The following is a 26,408-nucleotide window of genomic DNA, read 5'->3' on the forward strand; positions in this document are numbered from 1 at the left end:
TATTTAAAATTACGTTATTAGCACTTGTAACTGACTAATTTCTTTTTTTCATTATTATTAATTGCAGTTTTGTTTTTTTTTGTTATTATTCATCTAAGATAAATATTAAGAAAGTAACAATACTTTTCAGATTCCACGCAAATCGAAGAAATTACCAATTCTACAACCGATTATGACTATAACATTACATGTAGTGGTGCAGTAATCAAGTTCTTAGTATACGATGAAAACACCAAAGGAAGTAACGGATTTAACATGACTATACAACGATTTTGTAAGCTCAGAAATGTTTTTGATTTGAAATTATTTTTAAAAAGTTACATTTACAGTAAATGGTACCAAAAATGAAACTGTAGTAGAAGATAAAATAACAGTGTCGATTACTGGCAAAAACGCTCTGGAATATAATAATAGTGCGACCATTATGTCGCTAAAGAATGTAATTGCTAAAATGGCTACAGAATTTTGTTCTCATAAAAGCTTCGTATTGAATAATTCAATTACGTACGTAATACTTACTTTTTATTCTTTAGAACCATTTTAGTCACATCTAATAATCTTATAATACTTCCTGTGTACTGTACTGTACTAATATACTCGATAGTGTGAACATTGCTTAACGAATATACCGCATAATGTGAACAGTGTATATTAATTATGATAAGCCATCAAAAAATGATATCTCATTACTGTTATATATGTATTTGTTGAAGTCTTGTAATTGCAATTTAATTACTTTTTTGTCTTTACCTTTTAGGGCTGATAATGTCACTATTACTTATTTAAACACTTGTCCTTCAAACTGGGCAGAAGCCTCTACATGTGTTACATTAACTTTCGCCGTCCCTATTGCGCTCGCAGATGATTATTTTGGATATCAGTTGAATTCTACAAGTCTACAAGAAATGTGGGACAAATTGGCGCAACGTTATTTGAATACTATAGGATTGGGCATTTACGTAGGAAAAGATGGATCAAAATATTTGACCACGTGGATTTTGATTTTTTCCATCGTTTTGGTTGTTTTTATGGTCGCAATGTATTTGGTGAGATGCCTAATAAAGCGAAGTGTATACAGAAGCTCAGGGTAATTTAACTAAATTTTACTACGTACAAATACATCTATTTTGTAAAAGTTTAATTAAGAAGACTCAAAAAGTCCATAGTGTCGCTGTCCACATGACTAAAAGTCCGGAGATAGTGGTTGGACTGGCTTTAAAAATAATTGCTATCATCTTTATTTTTTTTTACTATTTTATGAAGAAACATTTTTTAAATGCGTTTTTAGGAAGAGGAATATAAGTGATATGGATACAATTTGGAAAGAAAGAGACAGTGTGAACGAATTTCATTTGGGACCACATCCACTCCAAGACGTTCCACCGTTCTTTCAATCTCAAATACAAGATTTTGAACCGGGAATAACAGAGGCTGAGCCCACACCAATGTACTCTTCCGATAGCAGACTTGGGAATATAAAGTTTGGTAATTTCATAAATTTCAGTTCTACCTAATCGTTGGTTATATCATTTTTTTTAGGGTATAAAACAATAACTGAGAGTGACGAAAACGTTGTTTATTCAAGGTGGGCTGGTAATTTTCCACAGGGATCTACCGCATAATATAACTATAAAGTATATATTTTTTTATCTAAAGAATAGAATTAAGGTAGTAAAAAACGTTTTCATTCATTCATATTATTTTCTAAGCGATGCTCTTTGTTTTGATATTAAGTTAAATATACTATTTTAGGATCCTGAAAATGTATTTTTTGTTATAAATATTAGATTATCAAACAAAAATTTAAATTCTTTTATGCAACCTATTTTTTCTTATAATATAAAATTTTACACATAGTATAACATAAAATTTTTAAATGGACCTTGTATTATGCATTTAGAAATGATTTTACTTCTTGTATGACCTATGTATTGTTAAGGTATTTGAAATATTTACCGCTAGAGGGCAAATGCCTCAAATTCTTTGATTCTTTTGGTAACGGCCATTTAAAAAAATTGAAGAGAAAAACATGTTATTGTGTTTTAGATTGTTGTGAATAAGTGTAGCTGACTTAATGTGATTTTTAATAACTTACTTTAAAGTATTTCGAAATAAACGAATTTATATCAAGAAAGGGATACAATGCACCCCAGTAGAAGACGAAAAAAGCGTCCAAATTATGGCATTAGAACTGCAGAAGTAATTCGGGGCCCTAATGGATTTGGCTTTACTATATCAGGGCAACAGCCGTGTATTCTTTCATGTATAGTTGCTAATTCACCAGCAGATCAAGCTGGACTTCGGGCAGGAGATTTTTTAATTTCTGTTAATGGTACCCCAGTTTCAAAAAGTACACATGATGCAGTAGTTAATCTTATAGGTAGCAGTATTGGTCCTATTAGAATGACCATTGCTGAAAATTACTACTCAGATAGTAGTGATGAAGAAAATGAGATGCCTAGATTAGTAAACAATAGAAAACCAAGGTACCTACATAAACCAAAAGGTCACAGGCACAAGTCAGAAGTAAATAAATGTACTGATGACTTTAAAATTAACAGTCCAGTAAAAAAGTTGTCAAAAAGCAATGATCATGCAAATGATAGATTTCAGCAAAACCAGTCTTGTGCCAGTGAAAGGAATTCAACTGAACCATATTGTGAATGGAATGCAAACTTTTTAAATAAGGTGAATCTTCCACGGCCTGTTGCAAATGATTATAATGAAGGAGCTGTTGAGTACAAAGCTCTGGTTGGCTATTTGGGGACAATAGAGATGCCAAAACAACTATTACCTAATTCTCGATTACAAACTGTGTGTAGTTGCATTAAAAAGCTTCGTCAAGAAAAAAGAACACCCACTTTAATACTTATGACAATTTTACCAAGCTGTTTAACATTAAAAAATGCTTCCAATCAAATACTTGCTATTTATCCTTTAAATCGTGTTGTTTATATTAGCTCAACCACTGACAAAGATACCAGATACTTTGGACTAGTTACAAGTGCAGTCTGTAATAATAACAGTACAGAAACAGTAAATGATGAAGCAGCATTATGTAAAGACTCAGTCATGAACAAAGCTGATATAGAGATTTCAAACAGTTGTCATGTTTTCTTAACTGATCCTAAATTAGGAGATCATTGTGCCCATTTACAGAAAGCAGACCAGTTTAAGATAACTTGTACAAAAGATGTTATAACTGGAAATTGTCTTGAGTTTCCAAGAAGTGCCCTTTACATAGTGAGCCTAGTTCAAAATCTCTACAAATTACAAGATTCTGTCAATGATAGAGCTATAATTAATGGTCATTTACATCCAGGTGGTAGGCTGAATGATGACTTATTACCTCTCGTAGCAAATTCACCCCAACCTAGTGCATCTAGTAATTCAGATTCTGGAATTGGCTATCGAGATGACTGTGGTAATGTAAGTGATAGAATTTTAATAGTTGAATTTCCAGTACCTAAAAAGTTACCTCTTGCAAGTAATGTTAGCAATAATAATAGGCCATCAGCTATAGATGCCACAAGCATTTGTTTAGATGTTTTGGATGACCCTCTAAATAATGGAAACACTGCCTCATCTCATATAAAAGGTATCAATAGCATAGAAAGCATTAGATGTATTAACAATATTGAGGTTTCGATGCCAGTAAATAATTTGGCCAAAATTATTAACACAGAGACTCAAGTAAATGAAACTAAGATTGATGGTCATTTTAGAGAAAACATGTTAAATAATATTAGAGCGTTGGAAGGGGGGTGTGGACAACATCAATTTACAGATGATATAAAGGCTAATAGCAATATTGATGGAGCTCAGGAAATTGAAACTTCTGAATACAGATTTGTGGCAGATAATGAATATTATGAAGACTATGATTGTGATTCAGCAAGCCGCTTTTCTGTAAGGGCTATGCCAGATCCAAAAACGTTTTCTATGAATAATTTACAGAATCATGCAAAATGTGGCATGGAATTCTATTCTGAACGTGCTGTAGATGTCCCTTTGGATAAAAAATCTTATGAAAGTGTTTCATTGCATTCAGTAGATGAAGAATTGAGTTCAGTTGAAAATGTTTCCGTTCACAGCTTGAGGACAACTGATAAGATCTTTAAAGTGCCTGATTCATTATATTTATCCAATAAAACGTACAACAGAAATCAATTAAAAATTGTTGGAAGCTATGATACCCTTACTTCAGATAAACATAACAACTCATTTATGAAATACAAACTTAGTCCAAAAGTGTACAGTACATCAAAACAGAACTGTAGCTGCGAAGAAATTAGCAAGTTGGAAACTGTTGAAATGTGTAGTTACAGTAGTTTGCAAAATTTATGCAGCTGGAACAATGGTGCTGATGTTCGATTCGACAGTATGGCAATGGTGAGTCACTAGCTTATTTTCTTATTTTGATGCAAAAAATTAACCTTAAGATACTAACAAAGTAATAATTTGTAAATTAAAGTTAAGTGCCACCCCTAATTACCACAATAACTTTCAATGTAGTCATTCACTCATTCTCCACAAAGTTCTTTGAGTTTATTAAGTTATGTGCCACAATCTTCTTTATTATTCTCAAGTTGTTGCTTACTTAATAAGTAATTAAAAAGACAAAATAAAGTAAAAGTTGAAGAGAAAACAATATGTATTTTATGCATGAAAGTAAAAATGGAACCACAAAGCATTTGGTTTTCCAAATTTGTCTATAGGGTCACCATGATTTTGAATGATATCCGGTTCGAGTTCGGTATCATAACAAAATGGTTTTGATAACACATTCCTAGGATTTTTTTTTCACTAGTGTTTTTGATCAAAAAGCATTTGGTTTTTCAAATTTGATTAAACGGCCATTAGAATTTTGAACTATATCTGGTTCAAGTTGGTTTCATAACGAAAACGCGATTTTATTAAAAAAGGTAGAAAAGGTCCCATTGGATATTTGCTTTATTTAATTTGTCTAAACAACCTTTAGGGTTTGGAGTGATGCAATATCCTGTTCAAGTTGGTTATCATAGCGAAAAGGTTTGGATTACACATTCTTAAACTTTTTCTAATTTTATGTATTTTAAAGTACTGCTTATTAATTTGTGCGAAAACGCTATTTTATTGAAAAGGGACCATAGGGCATAGGATATTTGCTTTATCTAATTTTTCTAAAGAACCTCTAGGAATTGGAGCGATGCGATATCTGGTTCGAATTGGGTATCATAACGAAAAGAAATTTACGTTTCCTAAACATTTTTAAGTTTATTTTAAAGTAGTGCTTGTTGATTTATGACATACAATAAACTAAAACACCATTTCATTCAAAAAGGAAAAAAGGCCTCATATAGTATTTGCTTTTTCTAATGTGTCTAAAGGGATTTCAGGATTTGGAGCGACACGATATCCGGTTCGAGTTGGGTATCATAGCGAAAAGAAATTTACGTTTCCTAAACATTTTTAAGTTTATTTTAAAGTAGTGCTTGTTGATTTATGACATACAATATACTAAAACACCATTTCATTCAAAAAGGAAAAAAGGCCTCATATAGTATTTGCTTTTTCTAATGTGTCTAAAGGGATTCCAGGATTTGGAGCGACACGATATCCGGTTCGAGTTGGGTATCATAGCGAAAAAGTGATTACATATTTCTAAACATTTTTTAACTTTAACTAATAAATTCGAAAAAGGTTGTTAAAGGTGTATGTTTGGAACACGGCGTTGTACGGGTGCGAAACATGGACAGTGGGAGCGGCGGAAAAGAAAAGGTTAGAAGCGTTCGAAATGTGGTGTTATAGGCGGATGATGAGGATATCGTGGGTAGAAAAGGTTAGAAATGAAGAGGTATTGGAAAGAATAGGAGAACAGAGGACTCTATGGAAGTCAATAAAAAATAGGCGAGATAGGTTGGTAGGACACCTTCTCAGGCATGAAAGTCTAGTCAGAGACATATTAGAGGCAGAAACAGGAGTTAAGAGGAGTAGAGGTAGACCTAGATTAGATTACTGTTCGCAAATAGTTAAGGATGTGGGTTGTTCTAGTTTTAGGGAAATGCGAAGTTTAGCTCAGGATAGGAAAGAGTGGAGGTACGTGTCCAACCAGTCTTAGGACTGATGACCTTATGATGATGATGAACTAATAAAGTAGTGCTTTATGACCAAAAATGTGTGAAAACGCTATTTTCTTTTCAATCTTCTCAAAAAGAAGACGTTAAACTTAACATAACATATTTGATAAAATCGGGTCAGTAGGGTCAACTTAAATTTTCCCGTCATTGGTTACATATTATCAGTTGGACGAAGTGCCAAAGCGGTAGGGTTTGGGGGGGGGGAAGGGGGAGATCAAAGGACTTCACCCTTGTTGATAAAAAGTGGTGGTGGAGGGTAAAAATGAAAATAGTAAATGAATAGTTGATGATGAGATGGTGGGGGTCGGCAAGGTCAGTCTAGCCCCCCCCCCTAACCGAGCAACCGTCCCATCATCTACATTTTTACTATTTCTATTTTTAGATTCCACCTTACCTCCCTCGCCTCCCCATAACTTCCTCCCATTTTTTATAAATGGGGATGAAGTCCTTTGATCTCCCTCTACCAAACCATCTCCCTTCGAGCGAAGACTAGACAATTACCGATCTTTTTACAGAAAGTAAATGTAACCTCCTATTTTCTTTTTATTTAACACTTCTTTACAATTTCGGAATTAATTCTAGAATCAGCATATCAGTAGGAATACGTTAAATATGTTTTTTTTGCATTTACATCATAAAATATTTGTCGATCGGTGTTTTTCGTAATCCATTTCCGTTACTGCGAATTAAAGAAAATTGCTGCGGATCCTCCATGCTCTCCCGTCTATCTTGTCTCCCTCCATTCTTATTTGATTAATCGGAGATCCCACCCAGACTCTAATTGTTTTCCGAGGTTCCGGCCGCGTAGCCCGCGTATATTTTTCATTGCACATAAAATGAGCGCGTGTGGATTCGTTCGGTAGCGGTAGTCGTTTTGTTCATTTGTAAAACAATTAAAACAAGCAATGACGTTTCGACAACAAGTGAACGGCTGCTTCTTGTAATAAATGCAGCGATAAGCGCACAAAAATTGTTGATTACCTTCGCATTTTCCATACAACAAAGTCCGATTTGGTGTTCGTACGATGCGTTATTGCATTTTGAAATTGGTGTAAAGAAGTGTGCTGGTCACATTTTTGCGATTGAATAATCTAAATCTTTATATTCGTATAGGTTTTTTTTCAGTAGAAATTTTCGAAAATAATTTCGATGTGCAACAGTTGCAAAAATGCTCATTGTTTGAACTATGACAGACATGTACGTGTAAGTTTTACTTTTTTTTTACTTAATAATTGTTTACGCTTCTTGGGGTGTGTAAAAGTATTAGTACTAACATTTTTCTATAAGTAGAAAGTGGTTAAGGGTTTTGTGTACAAATATACATACCGGGTGTTCAAGAACGTGCATTCGTTTGAACGTAAAACTTTTGATTCCGAAGGTAACAAACATTGGATTTCGTTATATTAGATTTTTTTTACATTTTGCTATAATTGCAACGGCCTTTAGATCCGAGTCAGGACATCGTCAATTCACCTATTGACCCCGAAAGTCTTTACCAAATTGTCAAAAGCCTAAATGATTGGGCTATTATAAATAAAATTTACCTTTTAAATTATGTGTTTTTTTCCAGGGTGGCGGTCGAATGATTACACAACTATATGTTTATTGTAACGTTTCGGTTTATTTAACCATCTTCAGACTTTTGGAGTGTTACTGCTTATACTCGTATATTAACTTATTTTTAAACTTTCTATCATGTTAAACAACTGCAATAGTTAATATCTGAGTATAAGCAGTAACACTCCAAAAGTCTGAAGATGGTTAAATAAACTGAAACGTTACAATAAACGTATAGTTGTGTAATTATTTGACCGCCACCCTGAAAAAAAACACATAATTTAATAGTAAGTAATAGTAGAAGTTATTCAATGATAAACGTCCGTTTTTAGTTTTCTCCTGCAAAATTAGATGAAAGTGTAAGTTTATAGTAGGTATCAGGTATTGAACCTTTCAAACCAGTAAAAATAAGTACATTGTTCTTGTCTTTGTAAATAAGTAGCTCTATTGTTTTCATAGAAGTGGTTCGAAAGTGTTTCAGAAGATATAATTGCGTAAAGTTGAATGTACATGTACAAATTCCTCTGGTAATAATTAAAGAAAGGCAGTGCAAATTCTCTTCTGTACCTGTTCGTTAGTTTTCAAGAATTCATAATATTCCAAACCACATATTTTTGCGCTGTAACGTGCAGTTTCGCTTCGTTTCTTTCGTATAATTTAACAATTATAAAGTTATTCTTTCATCTGGGTTGTTTACTGAAGGCTAAAAAGAAAAAAAAATGTTTTCCGCATAAATGCCGTAAACAAAAACGCAGTATTTGAAGTTTATGTAATTCGAAGAATAATTAGTTTCTAAAAATATGCAGGTTACATTAATATTCATGAAAAAAAAAAAGTACTTGCGTAAAAGATCGATGTCTTGTAGTAAATAATTACATTTGAGCTATTGAGAGTGATTAAGGAAACAATTAAGAAATTTCTTGATTGAAAATCGTAAATGATAATAATAATAGTAATAATAGGTGAGATAGGTTGGTAGGATAACTTCTCAGACATGAAGGGTTGGTTAGAGACGTTAGATTAGAAGCAGACGCAGGAGTTGAGAGGGGTAGAGGATGGTCTAGACTAGATTACTGTTCGCATTTACTGATAGTTAAAGATGTAGATTGCTCGAGTTTTCAAAAAAATACGAAGATGGTCTAAACATAGGAAGAAGTAGATGTGCTTATCCAACCAGTCTTCGGACTGAAGAGTTTATGATGATGCTGCTAACTTCACACTGCTGAATTTTCGTTAGCTGTGCGCACGCATCTTCCGTTGCATACTAAACTTGCATTCACAGTGTAGATGACCATTCAGAGTATATGTTTCTTTTAGGGATAATATCGCTAATGGAGCACAACAAAGTGTGACGAATTAAATTTAGATGCACAAAGGTCATAGATGAATGGCCAATTTAATGTGCCACCAAGATAAGTAGGAACAATGCGCAGCAGACATTCTTTTGTGGGTGATTTTGCATATTTAGTATTGTTTATTTGCATTTTATACGTGGGGGATTGTAAAACCTAAAAAATGACACACAGTATGTTATAAATTAAAATTAAATGTTAAAAGTAAATCTTGTACATTCGCTAACACGATTTTATTTTCGAAAATTATGCAGTAATTAGAATATTAATGAGAATTTAACAACTTACAGCTTTGCGCTAATGTTATGTTCGAAAATTGTTATTTTTTTCTGTGCATTTTAAAAGTAATTTTGCAGTTTCAAGAACCGAAATAAGTATTTTTTTATTGGTTTTATAAATGCTCTTTTATTAAAGGTCCTTTCTTATATATATGACTATGACATTTTGAATGTTGATATAGCACATTCAAGCAGAATTTTAATATTAAAACCACAATCAAATAAAAATAATTTACGAAATTTTTTTATTAATGCAAACTCCATAATAATTACTTTCGTTTCACTGTGGGCTTTTCAGGTGAAAGAATGAACGAAGAAGCCACAATGTGGCAAAATAGTTTTATTGTAGTTTCTTAAAAAAAGAAACGTAACTTGCTCGTATTTCATTGTGTTTTTCAAATAGAGTTAGAGCAAGTTAAAGCCTCATTTATATTATTTTTAAAAACAAATTGCTGTAATGTTATTTTCAACCTCCTAAACCAAAAACGTTGGAATGTATTGATTTTATTTAAAATAATTAAACATATGTTCTACCCTACATTTCACAACTTAAAATTTTCTGTTTTATCCATAGCGTGGGATTTCGTCTAGTTGTCTTAATTTGAAGCAGTTACATTATTTATGTAGAAGCTTATGACCCAGGCCTTGTCGATTAAAACGTCCGTTTATATTCTCCAACACAAGTACATTTTAATGAGTGTTCTTATTACATACAGTAGATAATAATGTGTACATACTTCGGTCATTCAAGTAACATAAGTAAATACTCAGCTGCGTGTGAATGGTATGGTAGGTACGCGGATGATTCGTTATTATTTTAGAATTTTTACTAAGAAAAACTGTCAATTAATTTCCATTCTCTCCCTGACGTTTAGATTTTGACTTGAATATATGTAATTCCGAACTAATTAGGGTAAAAAGGGATTTTATATTAGAGATGAATGTGCAGTATTCTTTCCCGAGTAAGAAATTGCATTTACTACTTTTTAGGAAAAGGTTTTACCATCCTCTGCAATTTTCACGGGATTTATATTAATATACTGTGCTTTCCTACTAACCAGATTCAGGACGAACTAGTTTGGACTACGCTAAAATAGTTCATCCTGTCACTTTTCGAATAAACTAGTTTGAATTGAAGTGAATTTAATTTATCCTGAAATGGGGTTTTGCTACTAAAGATTCAGGACAAATCAGTTCGATTACGACTAGTTCATACTATTGCTCTTCGGATAAATCAGTTCGATCTAGACGATACTAGTTTATCTTGCAAACGATTTGGTTGGTACCAGATTCAGGACAAACCAGTTTCGACTACGCTAAAATAGTTCATTCTATCGCTCTTCGGATAAATCAGTTCGGCCTAGGCGTTACTTGTTTATCCTATCGCTCTTCGGATAAATCAGTTCAACCTAGGCGATCCTAGTTTATCTTGAAAACGAATTTGGCAGGTACCAGATTCAGAACAAATAAGTTTCGACTACGCTAAATTAGGTTATCCTATCGCTCTTCGGATAAATCCTAGTCGATCCTAGTTTATATTGAAAACGAATTTGGCAGGTATACCAGATTCAGAACAATTAAGTTTCGACTACGCTAAATTAGTTTATCCTATCACTCTTCGGATAAATCAGTTCGACCTAGGCGATCCTAGTTTATCTTGCAAACGATTTGGTTGGTACCAGATTCAGGACAAACCAGTTTCGACTACGCTAAAATAGTTCATTCTATCGCTCTTCGGATAAATCAGTTCGGCCTAGGCGTTACTTGTTTATCCTATCGCTCTTCGGATAAATCAGTTCGACCTAGGCGATACTAGTTTATCTTGAAAACGAATTTGGCTGGTACCAGAATCAGGACAAACCAGATTCGACAACGCTAAATTAGTTTATCCTTTCGCTCTTCGGATAAATCAGTTTGACCTAGGCGTTACTTGTTTATCCTATCGCTCTTCGGATAAATCAGTTCGACCTAGGCGATCCTAGTTTATCTTAAAACGGATTCGGCCGGTATCAGATTCAGGACGAATTAATTTGGACTATGTTAAGTCAGTTGATCCTGTTGCTCTTCGGATAAACTACTTTGGTCTAGGATAAACAGTTTATCCTGAAATCGGGTTTGGTCAGTATTAACTTATACAGGCAAAAAGTATGAAATCGATAAAATATCGTGTGTTGGAACGTTGTTTACCTTTTAATTATAATAAAATATGTAGTCGGTCAATAAACGGAGTTTGAGTCGCATTCAAGTATAGAGTGTGTAATATTAGTTTTTTACGGTAATTACGAGAATTATTTTCTTGGTATGTCCATATTCAGTTCAACGACTGGAAATTTAACTTGCTCAATATACCTAATACACTATCTAAGAATTTCGCTATTACAAACTATATTTGTCCCGCGTCTTCTACGCTGACTACGTAGAGTGTGTCATTTCCGTTTTCTTTTTATTAGACGTTCGAATCTTCTGTGGCGTGAAAACGATTGTATCAACTTGTTTATTACCAGTCCATGTAGAGAAAGATGATGCTTAATTAATTAAAATGCAAAATTGCGCTCAGAATTCATTGTGCATAGGCGTAGTTAACATAAACAAAAACATTTAGCAATGCTTCTGTAGGTGTAAATCATTCATGTTATGTACCAAATCGGTAAAGGAACCACATCTCGGAATGGAACGGTTTTAGTATGTGGTAGGTGGAACACAAAAAGCATATACATATACCTACTTTGATAAATGTCAGTGGGATGGCCCATTTTTCTTAGACCAATTTTCGATTCTGTAGAAAAATTTGTTTGTTTTTAATACGACAATATTGAGCTTGATTAACAAATTTTCTAAACAGCAGAAGCAATCCGAAGTTTCTCAAAAATCATTTAGAAATCTAATTTTTTAATTTGATCTAATCTTCTAACAGAACTTCAAAATTTTAAATAAATCTTGACATAAACTGCTACATGTTAATTTATTGTTGTAAAAACGTATCGAACTTGAAAATTGTAATGTGTTTTCTCATTAGGTTCGATTATAAGTTATTGGAATTTGCGACTTTTTCTTTTTTAAAAAGAAAGATCGCATACAGTTTTCGAAACTTTTGAGCCGTCACGTCCTGGTTTGCGTCAAACGTTCATGTTACTGCTCTACCATAATTATTACGCCACAAGCACAACAATGAAAATGCCGGAAGTTTTTATTGAGCCAGTTCAATTAATTCAGACCTAAAATAGCGCTTTAATAGACGGAAGAATTTTTTGTTGAAGCTATAGACACATAGTGCACGTGGTACGTTACAGACGAAACGACATAAGCTTTGTTTTCAATCCTATTACAATTGAACTTTGTAAATCTCTGGATTTTGGCTATCTCACTATGCTGATATAGAGGAATGAAAGGGCGATTTTAATGTTAAAGATACTCATTGGTTTTTAATCAAATTTCACATTTAAGAATGCCAAATTGACTGAAATATAATGCTCTTTTATTAATTAATTAATTATTTGAATGTAAAGAAAGGGTAGCCGAAACGTTCAAAAGTTTTTTCACTCTTTCGGTCCAATTATCCAACTTTTTAAAGCCATTGAATTAGAGTTTGCGGTTTTCAATCTTCGTGTCTGTTTTTTGGCGTTCCATTGTTTAGATTCAGTTAATTATCAATTACATGTCAATAAGAGCATTATTTGATCGATTTAGTATCATATGATGTGAATATAATTGTAGTGTAAACCAAGGAGTTATTTGATTTTGATATCGCCCATGCATATTACCAACCTCTGCAACAAAATTAGCTTTTGTTGTTCCTATTTGTAACCGTTTTTGGGTTTTGTATCTCAAAAAAGAAAAAATCGAACCCTTATAAAGTAAGTCCACACTCGTGATTTCAAAAATTATTTTCCAGAAATTAGTTCTCATAAAATATTAACGTGAATGTAAATTTATTATGAAGACTATCGTGAAATTTTGTACACACATTGTTAGGGGTTCAGAAAAGAACCTAGGGTATCCAGAAAGAAAATACTTTTTTCCAAGGGATAGAAAAATTTATTTGAAGTGGTCGTCGATGATCTTCATCATCATCTTCGCGAACGAAGCCGCGGGTGGGCCGTGGGTGGCATCGAAAGAGGAGGTCTCCCCCATCACTGTACCATAAAACGTTTGTGACGGTCTCATCCCCATAAAAAGTTATGGGGGTGGGGGAAGGGGGGGTCGAAAGAGGTTATGGGGGATCTAAAGAGGGTGGTCACCTTAGTAAAGCCCCATAAAAAATTTGCGACGGTTTCACCCCCATAAAAAGTTATGGGGGTTGAAAGTTGATTATTTTGACAATTTTCATACACTATAATTCAAATAAAACATTATTTTCAAGCGGGTGGAGGTGGGGGATCGAAAGAGGGTGGTCACTTGAACAAAACCCGATAACCTAACCTAACCTACCCTATTGATAAAGCTACTTAAATAATGTTTTATATAACTTTCTCAATATTTTTATGTATTTTTCATTAGTTTTACCTTTGAATATTGTTTAAGAATGACTATATAAATATTTACATGCCTAGAAATGTATACAAATTGGCATATATGTTAACTTTGAACCCCTATAACTTTTTATGGGGGTGAGACCGCCACGAAATTTTTATGTTACAGTGGTGGGGGAGACCTCCTCTTTCGTTCCCCCCACCCCCACCACCGAAGGGGGTGGGGGCCATCATCTAGACCTTTACCAGAATAAAAATTAATTTTCGTAAAAAGGAGTACCTACTTTAATAAATAACACAAAAATTTTTATTAAATGGGGTTCACAATATTGTTTCCTTTTAAGGATAAGAATTTCCTGTAATCGCTTATTAAACAGTCAGAACACTAATTTCTGAGTCATAGCTGCAGTAGGTAATGCATGGTACTCCACTCATGAACCATAGGTTTTTTCATACCATAATTTACTTCGCAAAAGTTTTTCTCATGTTAGTTTTCTCCCCTATTTCACGACTTGTACATTTTTATTAGTTATATTGATGAAATTTTTGCTTTTTGTTAGACTGTTTCTCGGTCAGCGTTATAATTAAAAGTATTACATAATACTTGGTTCCTTATGATTAATGGTTTTTAATAAAACATATTATTTTGTTAATATTTAATCCCTTGCGTGAATTGAAGTCTTTTAATTGGAGCAAATATCTATTTATTTTCGTTTAATCCTCAAGGGTATTTTATTTAGTTCACTAATGAAATTGGGAGGCCGACTAAAGTGTGTGTTTATCGAACAAATAAGAGATAAAAGCTGATTTTACTTATTAGCTACTGAAACATTTTGATTTGTCTTAATCCTTGATGCTAATATTTATCAAGGAATGTCCTCGTTCCAAAAAAACAAAAAAGTAAAAAAAAAATAAAATGTTGATATAATGTGAACGCTATAAAAATTTATTTTATTTTGTTGCCCATTATGTTGATAGAACTAGCACACGGCGTTATTTTTACATAATATATTATGTGTATGGTTTTATAAACAAACGTAAAGTAGGTATTCAAAAATGATGGGAAAATGTTGACGATTCTAATTATAAGGGACATGTTAAACAACTGCAATAGTTAATATCTGAGTATAAGCAGTAACACTCCAAAAGTCTGAAGATGGTTAAATAAACTGAAACGTTACAATAAACGTATAGTTGTGTAATTATTTGACCGCCACCCTGAAAAAAAACACATAATTTAATAGTAAGTAATAGTAGAAGTTATTCAATGATAAACGTCCGTTTTTAGTTTTCTCCTGCAAAATTAGATGAAAGTGTAAGTTTATAGTAGGTATCAGGTATTGAACCTTTCAAACCAGTAAAAATAAGTACATTGTTCTTGTCTTTGTAAATAAGTAGCTCTATTGTTTTCATAGAAGTGGTTCGAAAGTGTTTCAGAAGATATAATTGCGTAAAGTTGAATGTACATGTACAAATTCCTCTGGTAATAATTAAAGAAAGGCAGTGCAAATTCTCTTCTGTACCTGTTCGTTAGTTTTCAAGAATTCATAATATTCCAAACCACATATTTTTGCGCTGTAACGTGCAGTTTCGCTTCGTTTCTTTCGTATAATTTAACAATTATAAAGTTATTCTTTCATCTGGGTTGTTTACTGAAGGCTAAAAAGAAAAAAAAATGTTTTCCGCATAAATGCCGTAAACAAAAACGCAGTATTTGAAGTTTATGTAATTCGAAGAATAATTAGTTTCTAAAAATATGCAGGTTACATTAATATTCATGAAAAAAAAAAAGTACTTGCGTNATCAATTCTACTATTTCTACGGCAAATTCAGTCATTTACAATAGAAAATTATAAATTTTGCGTTTTCATGAAAATTTAGTTTTATCCGTGGAGGTATAAAAAAAAATAGTTTCATGTGGTCGATCATCATGATATTTTATAGACACATTGTCTGGGATACGGAAAAGGACATAAGATACCTTTTATCCAGAAAAAATATTGTTTTCGAGGGATAGAAAAAAATATTTTTATGTGATAGTCGATGATCTTTGACAGGTATTTAGCACAAAAACGCGAGCGAAGTTGAGATAAAATCTAGGTAAATAAGGTCTACGGTTATTTGGTTAAAATTCGTAATATAAAAAAAAAACAGAAGTTTGTAAAGAGTGTAGCAGAGTAGGGTCAAAATTGGGGTGTGAAAAATTTTACTGTTGTAAAAGCAACACCGACGTTTAGCCTGTAGTTATTATTTTTTTGTCAGTTTCTATCATAAAGGCCTCCAAGTTATATATGAAATTTTAAGAAGTAACTGGGAATAGTTCAAATGAGTTTTGTAAAATTTTCATTGGAGAAATTTGAATATTAGTAAGATCCATGTGATTTCTCTTTGAGAAATAGTGGATACCTTTAGGTAACTTAATTTCTTCATACTTTATTTTTTCGCTTCTGGGGCAACGAGCTTTGACATTGACCTTCGTTAAAACTCGAACAAGTGGAATATGAGTAAAAAATTTTTACGTATAAAGTATTGCTGAATTTACATGTTACTAATTTTGGTTTGTAGTATGAATCTTGGATGTTCGAATGAAAATTCAGGGTCGTAGTCTTTTTAATTTATCGATATAATAGGTGGTCCCATACATGAAATATGTAATTGCAGATTAGTAGTGCACTTGTTAGAGCCATGAACTCGGCCACTTCAAGTATTTCCTTCCGGTTAATGAAACATAATTTAATGAAATACGCAACGCAAAGTTGGTAATTTTTGTTTCGGTTTCGGGTGCTAAAAGCTGTTCAGTTAGTCGGTGGTAGTGCTTCGATCAGGGTGCTTGTTGTGAATGCGGTCTGAAGATGGTTTTTAGGTAAATTTTGTAGTATGTAAACACTCAGATTTAATGGTGAAGTTATACACGTTATACAGGGTGTTTAATGAAGGATTTAATTAGGACAAAGTATCAAAATAGAGGAATTAAGGAACGGCTTTATGAAAAATTACAAGTTATCGTGTGGGTAAAAACTAAGTTTAGTTTATCAGTCGAATCGAAAATACAGGAATGACAAGAATACTTTAGTACAATTCAAAATTTCCTTAGACAAAGGAAAAAATTTTTCGTATTTTGGAAATAGTTTACATTTTGAGTTTACAGTATTGCAAAATTTTCGTCGTTAAGTAAATGTTTTAGCTAGATTGTGAATTTTTACTTACACATTATAGCTTCATTATTTTATGACTGAAATGGTAAACTGAAGTACGATAAGATTAAAAAATGAATCTTAATTTGTGTTGAAATCAAAGTAACTGCAGTTGTTATAAACAGAAAGCGGTAGTTATCTGGAAATCAAGAAATAAAAATTTAAACGCGCTGCAATCATTATTGCAACAGTATTATCAGTTACTGTGTAAATGTCGCTGTTATTCTCACGGTCTAACCGAAGTTATCCAGGACGTTACCGTAATAGTTTACTGTTTCATAAGGACATTTTAGTTCACCGGACAGAATGCCATGCACGTTTACAATTTACAGTGTTTCCGCATAATGATTAATTCCGGAAACCACCTGTACACCACCTGTTACTTAATGCATTTAACCCTCTCGGTCAGTAAAAAGGTATTTTGCGTTGCGTTGTTTTTTTTCCCCTGTTGTGTTTCGGAATTTTTTTGTTTGAATAACATTTGAAAAACGTGACAAATATTTTTTTCTGTGGTTTTATTACGTGTGTAGTTGTATAGATATTATTACCTAGTTAGTAAAACAATAGTTTTTAATTAATTTTTTATAGAAAAATTGTCAGGGGTACCTACCGAAAAGGACAAAAGAAAAAAAATATTGTTCACGAGAGATAGATAGATAAATTAGTTTTATGTGATCGTCGATAATCCTTAAAACGTATTATTTATTAACATTTCACGCCTTAACTACTTAAGCGATCATCAGGAAATTTTGTACCCACTTTGTCACGAATACAGAAAAGGTCATAGGGTACCTTTTATCCAGAAAAAAAAATACTGTTTCCGTTATTCTCACTTTAAACTTTCAACCAAAAACTAAATAAGAGTTTGTCCACAAGTTACGTAACGCAGAATTCCTCAATTTTTCACCCCTTCTCTTCCCCCATGCAACAGTACTGAGTACTGAAGCTATACTTCGTTTACTTTCTCTAGCGATGTGCTCCTTCTAATGTCTTGGATGCGCAATGGTAAAATCGGAGGTAGGGAGAAAAAAGCACATTATACACTCGACTCTTGTACATTAAACATACTTTTTTGTACACTACTTGCCAAAAGTATTGTTCAATCATGAATAGTAGTGCTTGTCGAAAACAAGCTTTAAAACCTTTAGTATGTCTTCAAATATAAACAAACATCTCGTTGATATTTTCAGTAGTAATTGGTACCAATAACAGCACAGCAATGCAATTTTAGTGGATAAAATGGTCTGTACTGTACGGATTATACGCTCCTCACCGATTGAGTGTTTGGCCGAGAGTTGTCTCCTTCTTTTTCTGGCCTAGTGCTGTCCTTTTCTACTTTGCGCCGGTCAAGCTAAAGGTTACATCGCTAGAGAAACTAAACGAAGTATACTTCGCTAACTTCTCCCTTCTTTTCAATCCGTTACGTTAGTGCAGTCACTGTAAAATTAAGCTTGCATTCACATAAGATTTTTTTTTAATTTCCAGTAATTATTCACTTTTAATTGAAAAAATTTTGTTTTTTGTTAATATTAAAGGGTGGTCAGTATTACATTGCTAAGCAAGGGAAATTTATTTAAAAGACTACATATCATCTATGCAGTGTTTTACACAAACTCTCCCCTACATAGCAGGACGGTAACGCCCCCTCCCCTTCCTAATTTGGGTAATTTATGGACAGTCCCTAATAACAGTAATCTATGTTCATACGCGTCAAAATGTGTAAACGTAAATATTTACGTCTCTAACTAATGTAGCTATTTTTTCTTTCTGCATTTGCTAATAACTATATGACGTTAAAAAGCGGCAAAGACCTAAACCAAAGAGAATAGGATCATAGGATTATAACTGACGTAATATATTTTTCACATGTTTATTTGGTATGACGATAATTGTGCTGAAAACTTTTTAAGATGAGAGATTATTTTTAGATCGCAAAGGTCAAATATTTCGTATGTCGATTATTATTCAAATATTATGAGTTCAGCGGACGGGAAAATGATGAGGCACTTAGTGCAGAAATAGATATTGTCCTTCAATTACCTATTCATTTTAAACATATTAAACGTTACGGTCCTGTTACGTCGGGGTAGACGGAGATCAAGATTTGCATTACGTAACCATTTCAGAATTTGTTTGAAATTGAATTATTATTGGATATTAAGACGCGTTATGTAAGTGGTTAGGGTGGGGGGGTTAATGTAGAGAAATAATAAATAATTAGGAAGTGTTTTAATCTATAATAAAGACGTTATTTTGCGAAAAATAAAAGCACTTTACGTCGTATTGATAAAAGTTGTTTTGTTTTTGTTGCACAATTATTTCGTGCAATAATAGGATAAATCTTTTTTGCGAACGGTATCTATGTGTACGTATTGCAACAGATTAATTTACGTATTTAACTGACTATTTGCAATATTTAATTTTTCTCATTATGATCCGATCGGTAGTTGAAGAAAGCGCTCACGATCAGTAGTCAGAGATAGGGCGGCGGTTAGCCAGGTAAACGTATAATTATTGTACTATTATTACAGCACACAGGTGATTCATTAAAAAAATATTTTACAATTAATACAAGGAAGTAAGGCCGATACAGTCATTGAAGGCATGCTGATCGTGAGTCGGTCTGTGATCGTTTACGGATTGTAACTCTGATTGCTGAACGTTATTTGTTGTTAGTTGTTATATCGGAAAATGAAAAAATTGACCCAGTTATGTGGCGCCTTTAGCAATAAAATGCTTTTTGGAAACGGGTGAGTGTCGTTTAACTGCTATTTATTTATGAAAAAGTATTTGTAATAATTGATGGAATACAATACGTAGGTACCAGTTTGTTTTCTTGATCAATTTTATAATTTAAAATTCTTTCTTAAAAGGGTAAATAATTATGATAAAGAATTAATAAAATATTAGTGAAAAATAAACGAATTGTAAATTCTTTTACTGAAGGTGGAGTATAGGTATATGTATTTAATATTTTCAATCATTATCCAAAATTACATCCTAATTTTCTGCAATCTACTTAATTAGTGAACTGTTTGTACCTATTGATTTACAGTAAATTTCTACGAAGGCGTAGGACTGAACATAGTTTTTTTAAAATTTCGACTTGCAACTCGAAAGATTGACTTACAGCTCAAAATTTCAACTTGCATCTTGAAATTTTAACTTGTAACTCTAAGTGCCTGTTGAATCGTAACCTAACTCAATTCCAGTTTAAGCCATAGCAATTTTAACAAAGGACAAGAGTAATACAACTCATTTCGTTCATGTTGTGTTTACTTACTGTAACGTTATGATCACAATCAAACGAATGAAAGCTTTAAGTTCAATTAGGTTAGGATTATAATTGTTGGGGTATGTAAAGACAACACGAACGAAGTGAGTCGTGTACTTTTTTTTGTTAACACGGTTGAATCAATGTTAATCTAAGTCAATTCTAATCCAGTAAGCAATTCAATCTTATGATTATGTTTCGTCGGCAATTACGGTTGACATCTTCGGTGGTATTGCATTGACAACGTGGTCATTGAAGATTTGTCACAGTTACCAAAGAAACGTCTTGATCTAACAGTTTATTTAGACTACGGTTCTTCAGCCCGATAGATACTATTGATTCTGGCCTATATTCCTTGTTATACTAATGGGTAAATCAATACTCAACTAGAAATTTCGAGTTACAAGTCGAAATTTCAAAAAAAAAAGTTGTGTTCGACCCTTTTACGTTTTCGTAAATTTCCAATAGTTAAGTTGTCTTTCTTAATTACATACATTTTAGTTGTTAAAGTAGGGGAATAGGCAGCCCTTGTGGAACGTTTTTGAAACATCCTGTATAATGTATATTCCATTTCTTTTCTTCGCTTTATATTTACTCTTCGTAATTATTTATTTTTAATCATTAAAATAATCTGATTACTAATACTGAGGGTTATGGTTGCATGTGTAGTGAAAATGGTAACGTTGGAACAGGGTTGGTAGTTGCATTGAAGCCGCCCTTCAAACGATTCCAGGGCTCGTTTCGCAGGGCCGGCTCCTGCCGAAGCCTGCGTCGTCCCGCTTCATTTTTAGCTACTCTTGCGCCTTTTTCCAAGGTAGGTAATTATTATCTACCTTCATTAACAGAGCTCGTTAACAGTAAATTAAATGCTAAATAATTTTCGCAGATGTTTTTTTAACGCGTCTACAAATGTTTTTTTTTTGTCTAATTCTTATGTTTAAGTAAAAGGCTTTCTTTTTTTTTGCATATTAATGCTTTACATAATATATATGTATTACGATGTACAAACATATTATATCCATATGCTTACAAATTATTTTTTTTAATTTATGAAAGAATCAACGGGCATAGTCGCCCTTTAATACACGATAACAGTAAAAATATACCTACAATTTTTGTCTTAAAAAATTAATCAATAATAATTAATATTTATAACAAAATATTTTTTTTATTTAATTGGCGGTGCTGACCGACTGCGGTACGTTAATTTTCATTGTGGACTCAATGTATTGTCACTTGTTAGTGATCTCATTCACTTTATTAGACTGTTTTAAATCATTAAGGTAATGAAAGTATTTTTTTCTTACGATTACTATTGATTATACCGAACATATTATAGAGATCGATAAATAAATGAAAACCGACAATTTTAGGTGTTTTTGCTAAAAATTCTTTTTAAATTAGGAAGAGAAACATAATCTGTGCATGAGATTTAAAAACGAATGCTAATTTTGAGTTACAATTTTCAAATTTCATTACCCAGCTTTTTTGTGACTAAATTCTCAGTATCTGTTAGGTACTAAGAATATTTTTTTTCAACTGTGCAAATTTTTTGTTGCAGGACGATGAAAATGGTTTACGGAAGAACGAACGTCCAGAAGGACCATCAGCGTGGGCAACTTCCTTCGAAAAACTTTTGGAAGATACCGTGGGATTACAAACTTTTGCTGTAAGTGTGTATAAATGTAATGCTAAATTTGTTAAACATTGTTATTTACATATTACATTTAAAATATAATTATATGACTTGTTAGGCATTCTTGAAGAAGGAGTTCAGTGCTGAGAACATTTACTTTTGGACAGCGTGTGAACGTTATCGTCGAAATCCATCGGTTTCCGAAAGGGCAACAGAGGCTCAGAAAATATACAAACGCCACCTGTGCCTCGGTGCCCCAGAGCCAGTGAATGTTGACTCCCAGGGCAGGCAAATAACGGAACAGTCTCTCCAGGAGGCTCGTTGTTCGCTCTTCGATCAGGCGCAAAAGCAGATATTCAATCTGATGAAGTTCGATAGTTATCCACGTTTTCTCAAGTCCGACTTGTACAAGCAATGTTTGGCCGGGAATGCGGACGTCAATTTTGACGATGGTTTGTTGATATACCCCACGTCCGTCACGCCTACCAAGCTAAAGAAGTCGCTAAGTAACGCGGAAGACCGCAGGAGAAAATCTCTGTTGCCGTGGCATCGTAAAAATCGATCAAAGTCCAAGGATCGAGGTGAAACCGAGTACAATTTAAAAAAGGATACAGGAACATCAAACGATCTGACTCATCGCCTCGGTCGCAGCGAGATTCATAACAGCAAGACATCCCTTATATCGCAGGTAAACATATGTAAATATTTAATTCACGATCAGATTAAAGTTCGTATCTCTTCAAGCTGTTTTACGAATTGAATTTTTTGTATTGATTTCGTAATGTGAAGTATGTAACAGGAATTAAAATAATGATCTCATCATACCAAACCTGGTGATGAATTTGAGCATTTTTTTTTGAAAAATTTTTTCCCACTTTCTATTAAGTTACCAAGTGAATTGCGAAAATTTGGGAATATGTATTCACAAACAATGAATTATTCTCATACTCATAAATTTAAAATGAGGAGTCCTGAGGACCACTCCTGAAGTTCCATCTATGTTTTTTAGGAGTCTGGAAAATTTTTACCTGACGACAGTAGCTTGACATGTAGAAACCCTTTGTGTCGTGTAATATTAAATAATGGCAGCACCACCGTCGTGCAGATCAAGAAAGACGAAACGATACAAGAATTAATTAACAGAGTTTTAGAGAAACGTGGTATTGTCTATTCGTGTTATGAAGTTTTTACTGATAAGCATTCCAAGGTAAAACATTTTTTAATACGTAATAATCTTGTGTAGGTAGATAATTAAGTTAAAAATATGTAAAACAAATAAATCTTTTTTGCTTTTTTTATGTAAATTTGTTTACCTAGTTTGTTTTGAAATTCCAATTTTTAATTTTTCGGTTACTTCATAATCACAGTGTAGAACTTATATAATCCTTATTGTCGCTTTTTTGTAATTTTAAAATTTGTTTAGCCTTTGGATGTTCGTGAACCCTCCACAACTCTATCTGGCTGTGAAGTGAAGATTGAACAGAGGGTCATTTTTAAACTCTATTTACCCAATAAAAAGGTCATAGCTGTTAAGTCAAAATATACTAAAATCCTGATGGACGTTTTGAAGCCAATATTATGTAAATATGACTATAAATTGGATAATGTTAATATAACAGTAGGAAAAGATTTTGTTGACGTTTACCAGCCTGTTACTTCTGTTGAAGAAAAACGGTTAATTGTTCAACTAAAAAATGGTAAGTGAAATTCGTCTGATTGGTACGAAATAACCGATGTTATTAAGAATTATTAATTTTTATGTCTAGGACAAATGATGGAGCTTGGGCAAAAGATTGACGATAAACCAAATAACATTCCATCTTTGGAGACAGTCACGAACAGAGTTTTCAAGGATATTTTAAACGAAAAAGGCGATACCAGATGTTCGAAACCTAAATCAGATCAAGGATCGTTAAAAGTAAGTAAAAATTTGTTTTTTAAATGGTGATTAATAATTAATTATTTATGTTGTTTACAAATTAATAAAAAGTCGTTTAAAGTAAGTATTTTATAAAAAAAAATTGACTTCGCATATTATTTTAGATTTAAATGCATATTACATATAATGCAAGATTGCAACATCTTCGTGTATTCCTTTTATTTATTTATTTGTCTCATACGGGTAATCGCTCAATTTACATTACAACTGTTTTCAGAGTGATGGTTGGGGTTCTGAAAATTCATCGAGTATATTTGGTAAGCTTCTGAAGAAAGAACCAAGTGAAATTTATGAAAAAAGAAAAAAACAAAACGCGATGTGTTCAAAATCAGAACAAGTTCATAGTTGTGAAGATGAGTCATATGAAACCAACACCATGATAAAAAGACCGCTGATTGCCAAATGGAAGACTGGCGCTAAACTACATCTTCCTAGTCCTGAAAGTGATGGTAAGATTTGACTTGTTTATGTTTCACTCATTATTAATTAAATTATACAGTAGACATTTGATAGCGTGAACGTCGCATAACGCAGGGCCTGTATAATGTGATAGCAAATTAATTATACTAGATCACCATCTATCATAGACAAAGTAAACATTCGCTTATAGAAAAGAATTTCCACTGGCCTTAAAAATCGATATTTCACCATTGCTGTTACTTCATTGCTTGCTACAAATCTTTGGTACTTCCCCAATCGTATTAGCTGGAGATATGCTGTTTTATTAGTACATTCATTAGGCAAACTAACAGACCGAATAGTGTCGTCAACATTAATGACTTAATGATTATAAAAAAAGCTTAACAGAAAAAATCATCCTCATTAAACACTAACTTCTGGTTTTTTGGTGAAAAATAATATTTCACTACTGTGATATCTATTTGTTGTGGTCTTTTTATGAGTTTGGACTAGTGTTTTATAATTGCATGTATGTTTATTTTATTAATTATAGATATTTAATACGTATTACATATAACATTCGCTAACGTGAACAAATCAATAAAGTGAACACCTATTGTTTTTTTTGTTCACATTATCAAGCGTCTCTTGAACATTTAGTTTTAAATCTCGATGCAAATATTTTTCTTTAGTTTATCATTAAATTAAAGGATCTTAAAAAAATGTAGTTTATAAGTGTATTGCATCACTGTATTGTGTGATTTCTCTCTATTTCTCATTAATCGTAAAATAAATTACACAAGTTATGAAATTAAGTTTATTAATTGTACTAATATTAGATAGGTAAATTTGACGAAAACTTTCCTGTTACATATCACTTTTTTATATCGTTTTATTTGAAGTCTCTTTTTCAGAACTTTACGAAGGTCTAAAAAGGGCACAACGTTCTCGATTGGAGGACCAAAGGGGAACAGAAATCAATTTTGAACTACCAGATTTCTTGAAAGCCAAGACTAACGACCGCCTAGATTTTTCTTCGAGTGTAAAACAAACTTCGGTTAATACAAAATTACATATTAATAATAACGGTGCTTTTAATAATAGTAACAATAACAACAACAACAACAGTAATAATAATAACAAAAAGCCAAATAATTTTCGAATTTATTCTCCCAACAAACTTTCACCAAGTATCTCGTCATCTCCTTTGAAATGCAGCAATGAAAAATTGACGGAAGTTTCGGAAAAATCGACGGAATCTTTCTCAAACGCAAGTCCAAGACCCAGTGAGCCGCCCCCCTTGCCTCCAAAACCAAAAATCGTACCTGCGAAACCGTCAAATTGGGGTCAGAACGGTCTTGTGAAGTACATCCAAAAAACGGACAACTCTAACTTATATTTGGAACAGCCAACAAGTAGTTTCGTTTAAATCATGGGAATAATTAGATGGAAGGGGTTTGTCTAGTCACTGGTTTGCGGGAACAAAACAGGAGATATAGATCTAGATTATAATTATTTTGAAAATATCGACAGAAATAAGGTATTTCTAATATTCCATAAATAATTATTAATAATTTAATTAAAATCATAAATTGGGAAGTACAAATTACATTTACCTTGTTTATAAAACAAATGCCTTACTTAATACAATATTTTTAATTTGTAATTTGTTTCGGTTTTCTGATTAATTTTATTTTTCAAAAAGTTCACTGTCCCAGTAAAAGAATTATTATTGATAACTGACTTGACATTTATTTTAAATTACTTAAAAGTTTAAAAGGATGTTGCTTTTATTCTAATAGACTGTATAAGAATTTCTAGTGTCTAGAAAATTGTAGCGTCAGTATAGTAGACATTTTGATAAATAATATGAGAAATTACCCCTCATTATGTTCAGTTTGACTTTAACATTTTTTACGTTCTGTAAGCATAAGCGTTTGTAATTTTCTTATTCTGATGTTTGCACGTAATGCTATTTTTTTTATCTTTAATTTTTTATTTTAATTTGACACAGTATTAATTCATTAATTTAGAATAGGCCCAAATGTGCTTGAACATTTGAAAATTACAATTTTATTACTGTCCTATATACTTGCCTATTTCTTATATAATCGGATTTATGTAAAATCAAACTAATATGTACACTATTACTCATTACTATACAAAAGTTGGTGTAGTAATTGAACTCCCT

At 32.6% G+C, this 26,408-nt stretch overlaps 2 protein-coding genes across 13 annotated transcripts in view; both read left to right on the plus strand.

Moving 5' to 3' along the window:
- LOC112905504 overlaps window positions 1–1,763 on the plus strand; it is an 8,710-nt gene extending 6,947 nt beyond the window's left edge. The window contains exons 3-7 of one of the 2 annotated variants that reach the window (XM_025978071.1): window positions 131–274; window positions 330–504; window positions 758–1,087; window positions 1,289–1,485; window positions 1,540–1,763. In XM_025978071.1, coding sequence (XP_025833856.1) covers window positions 131–274; window positions 330–504; window positions 758–1,087; window positions 1,289–1,485; window positions 1,540–1,622 — 929 coding nt within the window. In that variant the 3' untranslated portion in view covers window positions 1,623–1,763. The remainder of the gene's footprint in view (window positions 1–130; window positions 275–329; window positions 505–757; window positions 1,088–1,288; window positions 1,486–1,539) is intronic. The other variant, XM_025978072.1, reaches the window with a different exon arrangement.
- A 68-nt stretch (window positions 1,764–1,831) lies between these two features.
- LOC108739168 (regulator of G-protein signaling loco) lies at window positions 1,832–25,822 on the plus strand. Of its 11 annotated transcripts, none has more exons than XM_018472925.2 (9): window positions 4,265–4,392; window positions 20,913–21,057; window positions 21,805–21,912; window positions 21,998–22,567; window positions 22,889–23,086; window positions 23,303–23,576; window positions 23,646–23,797; window positions 24,036–24,267; window positions 25,120–25,818. In XM_018472925.2, exons 1-9 carry the CDS (start codon window positions 4,358–4,360, stop codon window positions 25,644–25,646), a joined length of 2,241 nt encoding a protein of 746 aa, XP_018328427.1. In that variant the 5' UTR covers window positions 4,265–4,357; the 3' UTR covers window positions 25,647–25,818. The 11 variants fall into 11 exon arrangements, with proteins under 11 accessions (XP_025833846.1, XP_018328423.1, XP_018328424.1 ...); XM_018472926.2 differs by lacking the exon at window positions 4,265–4,392 and adding an exon at window positions 6,893–7,322; XM_018472928.2 differs by lacking the exon at window positions 4,265–4,392 and adding an exon at window positions 6,893–7,316.
- Window positions 25,823–26,408: the final 586 nt, after the last annotated feature.

This window comes from Agrilus planipennis, unplaced genomic scaffold (genome assembly GCF_000699045.2).
Source record: "Agrilus planipennis isolate EAB-ADULT unplaced genomic scaffold, Apla_2.0 scaffold220, whole genome shotgun sequence".
NCBI lineage: Eukaryota > Metazoa > Arthropoda > Insecta > Coleoptera > Buprestidae > Agrilus > Agrilus planipennis.

Excerpts from the sequence above, each read along its gene's own strand:
- LOC108739168 (XM_018472921.2), top strand. The coding sequence starts at position 2,143 with ATGCACCCCAGTAGAAGACGAAAAAAGCGTCCAAATTATGGCATTAGA. Across the intron at positions 23,577-23,645 it reads AATTGTTCAACTAAAAAATG|GACAAATGATGGAGCTTGGG; the intron begins GTAAGTGAAATT and ends TTTTATGTCTAG. Across the intron at positions 23,798-24,035 it reads CAGATCAAGGATCGTTAAAA|AGTGATGGTTGGGGTTCTGA; the intron begins GTAAGTAAAAAT and ends AACTGTTTTCAG.